Source organism: Oncorhynchus clarkii, chromosome 9, assembly GCF_045791955.1.
Source record: "Oncorhynchus clarkii lewisi isolate Uvic-CL-2024 chromosome 9, UVic_Ocla_1.0, whole genome shotgun sequence".
Lineage (NCBI taxonomy): Eukaryota > Metazoa > Chordata > Actinopteri > Salmoniformes > Salmonidae > Oncorhynchus > Oncorhynchus clarkii.
The window spans coordinates 29246314-29257286 of record NC_092155.1 but is presented as its reverse complement, the minus strand read 5'-3'; the positions used below and the strand labels follow the sequence as shown (position 1 = coordinate 29257286).

The 10973-nt window shown below is 42.3% G+C and overlaps 1 protein-coding gene across 6 annotated transcripts in view; it reads left to right on the top strand.

The window, feature by feature from the left end:
* LOC139416190 (calcium/calmodulin-dependent protein kinase type II delta chain) overlaps positions 1 to 10973 on the top strand; it is a 121060-nt gene continuing 110087 nt past the window's right edge. For all 6 annotated transcript variants that reach the window (XM_071164566.1, XM_071164564.1, XM_071164562.1 and 3 more), the window contains exons 1-2: positions 1 to 319; positions 1301 to 1395. In XM_071164566.1, the coding sequence (XP_071020667.1) occupies positions 258 to 319; positions 1301 to 1395 (157 nt within the window). In that variant the 5' untranslated portion in view covers positions 1 to 257. The remainder of the gene's footprint in view (positions 320 to 1300; positions 1396 to 10973) is intronic.

Here is a 10973-nt window from a genome sequence, read left to right as displayed (position 1 = left end):
GAAGTGTCAGTAGGCAGGCACAGAGAACAGCAGGTCTCGACGTCCCTGACAACCCCTAAACTCGTGCCAATAACTATTATTGGATTCGGAAACGGAGCTGGAAGAGTAAATGTATTTGAATTTTAAAGCTTATTTTGTGAATTTGGTTTATCGTTTGAGCTAGAATATTGTCAATTTGAAACACAGCAGAGAAACTCGAGTGGCTTTTGAGGTTTACAGTCCCAACCTACTAGAGACAGTCTTCCCTATCCTTTGCCATGGCTTCGACAACCTGTACCAGATTTACCGACGAGTATAATCTCTACGAAGAGCTGGGAAAGTAAGTATTACAATGTTTTTTAAAACATTTTTTTAAGCCATCTTGATTGCGTTATGTTTAAGTACTGACGCTCTAAACGATTGGTTCTTAATAAGATTACCTGTTACCTGCGTGGTGCACAGAAACGGCGCTTACTGTATTTACATGTTGTCTTTAAATAATTATCCTAAACCTGTCCTCTTTAAAAGCGTTTTTTTTTAAATATATTTTTAATTCGGTTTAATGTTTACGTAGTATTTCAATAGGTATTGGCAAGTCCCCGCCCTTTTAGTGGAGTAACCATTGTAGTAAGGGCGTTGAAATTCCCAAGTGGTGCGTTTTCGTTTAAAAAGGGTAGCGACTCCAAGTTTATCGAAAAACCTTTCTTCAGAAGCAATGTCATCCTCAGCTCTCAGCTAAATGAAAGTGCCCATGTAAATGTGACCTATTGATCCGCTCTTTATTATTATTGCCCAATGCCCACGTGTCATTATGCTTGTTCTTGCAGTTATTGTCAACACATTGATATTAATTATGGTGTATTGTAGGTCCAAGGGTCACCGTTTTAAATTGGTAACAGCCCTCTATCTCTGTGTGACTGAGAAGATGCCCTTGGCATTACTGACTGTAGACTGCCCTACTGTACCAGCACAGGGCGCCTTTGCGGGGGTGGGGACAATAATTATGTCACTCGCACTTTCTCTGTCTTCAGTGCTATTTTCAGCGACGTGTCAAGAAGTGGTGCGAGGCTCCAGTGCTTGTAGTCTATTTCTCTTTCTTTGGCATTACATGTGCTGGACTATATGCAATACCTCTCAAATTTGACTAGTTACCCAGGGATCCACGGGGCACCTTTTTTTTGTCTCACCTGTTTAAAACGATAGAAACAAATGTTTTGATTTGTCACCACTGCCTTTTTATGTCTCAATAAATGACCATTTTAAAGTCAAGTCAATCAGCTCCATTGTTTGAGTACTCATCTGTTTTTATGTTTTCCTAAAGGGGAGCTTTCTCCATAGTGAAAAGATGCATGAGGATCTCCAGCGGACAGGAGTATGCTGCCAAAATCATCAACACAAAGAAGCTATCTGCTCGGGGTAGGATCCTCTACCATGTCTTTGCCGTTTCTGTTGACAACCACTGAATATCCCAACAACTCCCTGTTATGTCAAAAGTTTTCAGTGAGATGCACAGGTGGTGGCTTTTGCCTGGTATTTATCTTCAAATGACACGGGAACATGGTACATAAGTGGTATGCAAGCATTTCCCAAAAACGTTGTCCTCGGGACACCAAGGGATGCACTTTTTTATTAATTTTTTACACTGATTCAAATGATCAAAGCTTGATGATTAGTTGATTATTTTAATCAATTATGTAGTGCTGGGGCGAAAACCAAAACGTGCACCCCTTGGGGTCCCGAGGACCGAGTTTAGGAAGCCCTTGTGGTATGCAGTTCCAGAGAAGGATCCATTGTTGCCACATATTGCTCAGTAAATACCAGAGCTGGAACCAAGTCGCACTCATTTGAGTCACAAGGTCGGAGTCTCAAGTCAAGTCCCAAGTAGAACGGGTCAAGTCTCGAGTCAAGTCCAAGTCGTACATTATAAAAGCAAGTCGTAACCTGTCCTATCTAAACACACAGGTAGAGAGCAAGACTGCACAGCCTCCCCTTGAGAAACCAAATCAGACCTTTCTAACAGGATTACAAACGGGTACATATAAGCAATTGGCCACTCGCAGGACCATACAAGTAACCAATTGGCAAATACAACCACTAAACTGGTTCGACAATGTTTTTTTTTTTAAAGGCAATTTCCACAGCCATTGTTACATTGGTACATTCATCTTAATCAGACGTAATGATTATTAATGCTATTTCATCACCATTCATCACCATTCATACATGGAACAATCATTTTCTCTCATTCAATGTTCTGACCCCAAAGCGTGGCCCGCCCTCCTATTACGCACCACCAGAATGAGAAACACAGGACACATGGAACTGACATAACCCGGGAAATGTGAACAAAGGAAACACACGTTGGGTTAAATGAACAGAACTTAAGTGTTCCGAACGTTCACTGGGCCCAGAGGGTAAGATATGGTCCATTTTAAAGGTATCAAACATGAAACAGAAAAATGGAATGTTGAAACGCTAGCAACTATTGTAGGATTAGATGGGATATAGATTGACCAAATATGCATTTTAAACGTGTGAAAGCAAGAGCAAACATTTCAACAATAGTTTGGAGAGCGCAAGTGGAGACGACGTGCCTGTGGTGCGTCTTCGCCACAGTAATAATTGAATTTGAACAACAAATTCCAAATGTTAGCTTCATAAGTAAATCATAAATTTCAAGCAATTTTGACATACCAAAAGACCAGTAGGCCTATTGTAGTAATTGTTGCTTGATGCCCCATTGCTGGTGAGCTTGCAAGTAATGCAAAGATCTTTATAACTAACCCAAGATAGATCAGAGCCTGTTGTTTCCAATGAATCATTAGTGGGCAGAACAAGCAAAGGAGGTGGGCAGAGCCAAGCGCGAGCTAGTAAGATACAATTGGCACATTCTAGCATTTATTTGCATATTTCCATTAGAGCGCGCCTACGGTATGAAGTGCCCATGTCCAATAACTCAATTCGTCCTTGCACTTCTTCTAAACAACTGAAGTTTTAGAAACTTTGGCATAGTGTAAAGAAGAAAGAAAAAAAAAGTATACTCTTGTTACAGATTCTTGAAAACTGTAGGGCAATCAAATGTTTCATCGATGAGAAAATTATCTGAATGTAGGCCAAAATCCATATCACTCCGTCTTCCCCCACTACCGGCTCCCTGGGCTTCCTCTCATCACCATATTTGATACAGAGTGGAAACGCCAACCAGATGCTTCACGTTTATATGTCCGGTGAAATATGTGGCTCATTGTTCTATCTGTGGTTAATATTCTTGATCACCAAAGCATTTTGTAGCAGGCAATTTTCTCTCCCTACAATTAGATGTTTGCACTGACCTCTGATCTTATAGCTGCACAGCAATCTGTTCCCTAGCTCACCTGACCTGTGACTGACTTTGCTTGCCCAATCAGAGGGCCTAGTGTGCATTTCACTAGCCAATCTGTTGCACGTTTGTTTTGCTAGGGCGACGCTGTGACTACTGTCTCTGGCTGCGTGGAGAGTCATGCATGGAGACTGTGCCACACAATTTGTGACAAAATGCTACAAAACCTGGCCGAATAATTTCAAGTCGTCAGCTTCAAGTCATAAAATTTGTGACTCAAGTCAGACTTGAGTCAAAGTCATGTGACTCAAGTCCACAACTCTGGTAAATACCAGCTGAGCTAATGTCACCAAGAAGAATGTGTCTTGGCTAGAAGGGATACAGTTTATGTCAGAGACATCACACTCTCGCTATGAACTCTGACTTTGAACAGCTAGTAATGCTGGCTATCTGACACTAATTAAACGTTTTACATTTTTGTAATAAATTATTTCAATGGACGAGAGGAAATATAACTTGTAATGTTGGTCACCATCTATATGTCACAGTGACATGCCTAGCTATTATGGGATGCATCATGCATGACAACAAGCCGGTGTGAATGGCAAGTGCACCGGTGTTGTATTCAGGTACTTGCCAACGCGAGTTGCTTCATTCTGGGCAGCTGTATCATTAGGTCTCAGGCGGTAGCTAACATGGTCCACTTTTTTCCCTCCCGAAACGTATTTATCTGGAGTACGATAGCCAGGGCCGGCCCTGGACGTTCTGCCGCCCTAGGCGAGACAAAAATAACTACATCTTAGACATTCTTATGAATCCAAGCTTGGCACTTTCAAACGTTACCTTTCCACCTAGACAGAGGCTCTACTGATGCAGAAAACTGTAAGCTTCAACTGCTGGCTACTCGTCCGTTGTATAACCCAACAACAGAAGTGCTTCCCTAAAAGCTGCCTGGGTTTAAACAAACATCTTATCTTTTCAGAAAGAGATGAGATCAATTATTAGGGACAGAATAGCATTTTTTTTTTTTTTTATCTCCACGAATATTATAGGCTGCAGTTTAGCGAAATCAATATCCCCATATGCATCGGAGTCACGTCTTTCGTGGCCATTTTAGAGCTTGTTTCTACCATAAGGCATCACCGAGTTAAGCATTGTTATAGGACGCTTGATATAATCTGGATACGTTTTATGTATTTATTTCAAAATATAAAGCAAACAATATATATCCTTTGTTAAAGAAAAGGGCAACAGGGATATGTGATACCCTCACTCAATTCGATCCCTGGTTTAGTTCGAACACAGGTCAAGCCCTTCCCAGACACCAAGGTATTTAATCAGTGCATGCGACACTATTGGAGTATTTGGCTTTACTGACATCTATGGATAGGATAATTGTCTGTCAAACAGGTAGGCTTACCACTTATTCTTTGGAAGATGAAGAAATAAACTCAAATTATCTATGTAATTCTGTGTTTAGGCCAATTCCCCTCCTTATCCTGATGTGGCCCCGCCTGCACTAACATATCCCGTAAAGATCCATTCATATATTTTGGCCACTCACAGGGATCTTTTTTTTGTTTTGTCTGGGAGTCGGATTTAGCAGCAGCACCACCACTGTCGTCTGGGATGGGGAGCAACGAGTCTGGGTCCAAGATAGTAGGGTCTTCCCCGGCATTGTTTGGAGGTGTGGCGAGGCCTGGTGCGAACACCTGTTCTTGTCCAGCCAGAGAGCTGTCATAATCGTTGGAAGTGCATGGTTCGGACTCACCCGGTTTGCCCTCTTAGCTGCTAGAATCAACGAACGGGGGATTGTTGTTCTCGGGAAAATAATTGCTTGTCCTCGTAGGCTTGTCATTTGCTTGCTGCACGCTGATACATTTCACCAGTGAATTTCTTTGGTTTAGAGATTGTGCCTCTTTTCTCATTGTTTAAAAAAATATTTGCTTCCTGATAGTTTTTGTCTCTTAGACATGGTAGCAAATTGTTTCAAATCTCTATAGATTACTTTTAGCAAACATTATATCCACTAGTAGTAACTAGCTAATGTTAACAGGCTAAGTTAGGCTATTGCCTTAATCACTAATTGTCTATATCACAAAAAAAATACAATTTATTTGGCAGATACATTTTTATTAATGTTTCACAATTTGATAATCCCATATAAACACACATCACCATAGCTTTGGGGTGGGGTGGAGGCGGGAACTGCAGCAACGCTATGAGCTGGTGGTGTAGTAGCCAATCAGGTGCGCTGGAGTGTGGCAGCCAATTGTCAAAATGCCGCCCCAAATTCAAGTGCCACCACAGGTGGCGGCCTAATCTTGCCTAATGAGAGGGCTGTCCCTGACGATAGCAATTTACACGAGAAATTACTTATTGGTACTCCCGCTTGCTCAGCACTGCTGTCCCACAGTACGGCGAGGGAAGTCGATAGTGTAGCCATCAGGGTGACTGCTAAAGCACATTTGTTGTAGGTATTTCCACCACAAATGTTTTTTTTTAATTGAACCTTTATTTAACTAGGCAAGTCAGTTAAGAACAAATTATTTTTTACAATGACGGCCTACACCAACCAAACCCGGAAGACTCTGGGCCAATTGTGCGCCGCCCTATGGAACTCCCAATCACGGCCAGTTGTGATACAGCCTGGATTCTAACCAGGGTGTCTGTAGTGACGCCTCAAGCACTGAGATGCAGTGCCTTACACGGAACCCAAAAAAGCTGCGCGTATGCACGATGGCGCACACATTTATTTTGTCCCCCCACACCAAACGCGATCACAACACGCAGGTTAAAATATCAAAACAAACTCTGAAAAGCATAAAACATTTATGGCAATTTAGCTTGCACTTGCAAGCTAAAAATGTAACAAAATTGAATGATTCTGAACACACTCCAAAGTCCCAACTTCGGCAGAAAAAGTTTCAAACTCTCGCAGGAGTTTGACATGAGCTGTATCCCTTCTAGCCATGCCCAGAAGAATGCGGTATGTGGTTCTAGTTTGTTGGTCACTTGTCTCAAAGCTCTGTCAGCCTGTGAGAATTACAATACCCCCTCTGACCTCAGTCAATGACAGGAGAGTTCTTCAAGACCCAATTGACCTGCAAACCAACGTCCCCCAATTTGCTCTTTCTCCCTTATCTTTTGAGAGTACAGTGTACATTCATAACAGTATGAACATGACTGTATGAGCATGACAGTAGTTGGATGTGGTCAGGCGTCTTTTGTGACTGCTTATCAACGTCTATCTTTACAGTTCCTGTTTCACTTTCATACCCTTCGTACTCCTTGTGGCGAGGCATAAATGCCGTAGCTTGTGATTATGCAAGTCATAACAACATCGGTTAACCTGCATTGATTTCTGATTGATTAGCAGTACACGATTCACAGTGTAGCCTATTGTGTCACAACCCCAGTCACTATGGGAATGGACCCGTGTTTGAAGCGAAACTGCACGTGGTAGAAATAGACATGCATTCTTTATGACCTTTTGTGTGTCTATTTCCTGGTGCTACTATAGCAAGTTTTTCCTCCGTACATTGGACCGCCTGTCTAGGAAGCAGCTCTCTGGCCTGTTTTTTCTCTTTTATTCTCTCCATCCTTCTCTCTGAGGGAGTTTGTGTGTCGTGGCTCCCCGCTGTCTGTATGTCATTATGCTTGTCTGATTTCCCTCCACAAGCCTTAATGGGCTGCTGACAGACACACTAAGACACACACGCGATGTCTCGTGGGGAATCGGGGGTTTCCTTGCTGCACATACACTTTAGAACAGTCTGCTCGGGCGACGGAGGTCTAGAGACTAGGAAAGGGATGGAGTGAGGGATGAATAGGACTAAGAGACAGGAATGTAATTCTATCACAGACAAGTGCTAGACAACATGTCTAGAACAGAACATTTAATCAAATGAGCGCGGGAGAACAATAGGGAAGGAAATAACAGAGCTGGAATGAGGAAACAGTAGCCTTTTTCTTACACAATCCCCTCTGTCTGTGCTAGCTACATAGAGTAAGGCGACGATTAGATTGCTGAGGTGATGAATAGAGGGAGGCCCAGGGAGGGTTGAGGAGAAGTTTATTGATTTTTTCCCCCCCCATGATTGATCCCAGGCTAGGATTGGCTTGACTGAGTGACTCCACTGAGCTGTGGCTGCCCTTACCTGAGAGCAGGAGAGATCGTGTCTCCCCATTTCTGAACTGACGGCCACATTAGAAGAAGGAAACCCCAGCTCTGTGTCTATACCAGATACCTGGAGGGCTGGAGTAACATACTTAACAGGCTGGGGATCATACCTCACAGGTTTATGTGGTGATAAAACAAGCCACTGTATCTAAGCTGTAAATCTAGCACCAGCATTTTGAAATCTTATCCTGCCTAATGGCATTGAGTAGGCTACTAATAATGGGCAGTACTGTAGAGTAGGGCTGGGAAGTTCCAGGGACCTGACGATATGAGATTATCATAATGCTTAGGTGTTGATACGATATGTATTGTGATTCCCGCGATTCTATATGTATTGTAATTCGATGTTCCAAACATATTGCTCACTATGCACTGAGTGTACAAAACATGAATAACACCTGCTCTTTCCATAACCAGTTGAATCCAGGTAGAAGCTATGATCCTGTATTGATGTCACTTGTTAAATCCACTTCAATCTTTGTAGATGAAAGGGAGGAGACGGGTTAAAGAACATATATTTTTTAAGCCTTGCGATAATTGGGACATGGATTGTGTATGTGTGCCATTCAAAGGGTGAAAGAGCAAGACAAAAGATGCCTTTGAACAGGGTATGGCAGTAGATGCCAGGCGCACCGGTTTGTGTCAAGAACTGCAACGCTGCTGGGTTTTTCCGCACTCAATAGTTTTCCGCATGTATCAAGAAGGGTCCACCACTCAAAGGACATCCAGACGATTTGACACAACTGTGGGAAGCATTGGAGTCAACTTGGGCCTGTGGAATGCTTTCAACACCTTGTAGAGTTCATGCCCTGGCGAATTAAAGCTATTCTGAGGGCAGGAGGGGTTTTGTACAATCAGTATATGTTTGCTGCAGAGAGACTAGAGCGCATGAGAACCAGTTTTGATCAGTCAGAGAAATGGTGATGACAACATCTCTCACTATTTAAAAAGATTGAGAGCAAACTATAGGATGGAAAATACTGGAGTTTTGCCGTAGGTACAGCCGACTAGCGCTAGTTAACTTTACCTACAGAAGCAAAATACAATTGAAGTCGGAAGTTTACATACACCTTAGCCAAATGCATTTAAACATTTAATCCTTGTAAACATTCCCTGTCTTAGGTCAGTTAGGATCACCACTTTATTTTAAGAATGTGAAATGTCAGAACAATAGTACAGAGAATTATTTCTGTCAGCTTTTATTTCTTTCATCACATTCCCAGTGGTAGGAAGTTTACATACACTCAATTAGTATTTGGTAGCATTGCCTTTAAATTGTTTAACTTGGGTCAAACGTTTCGGGTAGCCTTCCACAAGCTTCGCACAATAAGTTGAGTGAATTTTGGCCCATTCCTCCTGACAGAGCTGGTGTAACTGAGTCAGGTTTGTAGGCCTCCTTGCTCGCACACGCTTTTTCAGTGATAGAATTACATTCCTGTCTCTTAGTCCTATTCATCCCTCACTCCATTTCAGTTCAAGCCTCCCCCTTTTTCCTCCAAACATAACAATGGTCATTATGGCCAAACAGTTTTATTTTTGTTTCATCAGACCAGAGGACATTTCTCCAAAAAGGACGATCTTTGTCCCCATGTGCAGTTGCAAACCATAGTCTGGCTTTTTTATGGCAGTTTTGGAGTAGTGGCTTCTTCCTTGCTGAGCAGCCTTTCAGGTTATGTCGATATAGGACTCGTTTTACTGTGGATATAGATACTTTTGTACCTGTTTCCTCGAGCATCTTCACAAGGTCCTTTACTGTTGTTCTGGGATTGATTTGCACTTTTTGCACCAAAGTACGTTCATCTCTAGAAGACAGAACACGTCTCCTTCCTGAGCTTTATGACGACTACGTGGTCCCATGGTGTTTATACTTGCGTACTATTGTTTATACAGATGAACGTGGTACCTTCAGGCATTTGGACATTTCTCCCAAGGATGAACCAGACTTGTGGAGGTATACATTTTTTTTTAATGAGGTCTTGGCTGATTTCTTTAGATTTTTTTCTCCATGATGTCAAGCAAAGAGGCACTGAGTTTAAAGGTAGGCCTTGAAATACATCCACAGGTACACCTCCAATTGACTCAAATTATGTCAATTAGCCTATCAGAAGCGTCTAAAGTCATGACATATTTTTCTGGAATTTTCCAAGCTCGTTAAAAGGCACAGTCAACTTAGTGTATGTAAACTTCTGACCCACTGGAATTGTGATACAGTGACTTATAAGTGAAATCTATCTGTAAACAATTGTTGGAAAAATGACTTGTGTCATGCACAAAGTAGATGTCCTAACCGACTTGCCAACACCATCGTTTGTTAACAAGAAATTTGTGGAGTGGTTGAAAAATGAGTTTTAATGACTCCAATCTAAGTGTACATAAACTTCCGACTTCTTCAACTGTATATACTGTACCAGTCAAAAGTTTGGACACATCTACTCATTCAAGGGTTTTACTTTATTTTTTAGAGAATGCCAAGAGTGTGCAAAGCTGTCATCAAGGCAAAGGGTGGCTACTTTGAAGAATCTCAAATGTAAAATACTTTTATTTAAAAACACTTGTTTTGGTTGCTACATGATTCCATATGTGTTATTTCATAGTTTTGATGTCTTCACTATTATTCCACAATATAGAAAATAGTAACAATAAAGAAGAGCCTTGGACTGAGTGTGTCCAAATTTTTTACTGGTACTGTATATACAGTGCCTTCGTGAAGTATTTAAAAAAAAATAAAACCACTGAAATATAACATTTACCTAAGTATTCAGATCCTTTACTCAGTATTTTGGCAGCGATTACAGCCATGAGTCTTCTTGGGTATGACGCTACAAGCTTGGCACACCTGTGTTTGTAGTTTCTCCCATTCTTCTCTACAGAGCCTCTCAAGTAGGTTGGATGGGGAGCGTTGCTGCACAGCTATTTTCAGGACTCTCCAGAGAGGCTCTGGCTGTGCTACTCAAGGACATTCAGAGACTTCTCCCGAAGCCACTCCTGCGTTGTCTTGACTGTGTGCTTAGGATCGTTGTAAACCTTCGCCCCCAGTCTGAGGTTCTGAGTGCTCTGGAGCAGGTTTTCATCAAGGAGCTCTCTGTACTTTGCTCCGTTCATCTTTCCCTCGATCCTGATCCCTCCCGCTGAACAACAGCATGATGCTGCCACCACTGTGCTTCACCGTAGGGATGGTGCCAGGTTTCCTCCAGACTTGACGCTTGGAATTTAGTCCAAATAGTTCAATCTAGGTTTTTTCAGACCAGAGAATCTTGTTTCTCATGGTCTGAGTCTTTAGGTGCCTTTTGGAAAATTCCAAGCAGGCTGTCATGTGCCTTTTGCTGAGGGGTGGCTTCTGTCTGGTCACTCTACCATAAAGGCCTGATTGGTGGAGTGCTGCAGTAATGGTTGCCCTTCTGGAAGGTTCCCCATCTCCACAGAGGAACTCTGGAGCTCCTTCAGAGTGACCATCGGGTTCTTGGTTACCTCCCTGACCAAGACCCTTCTCCC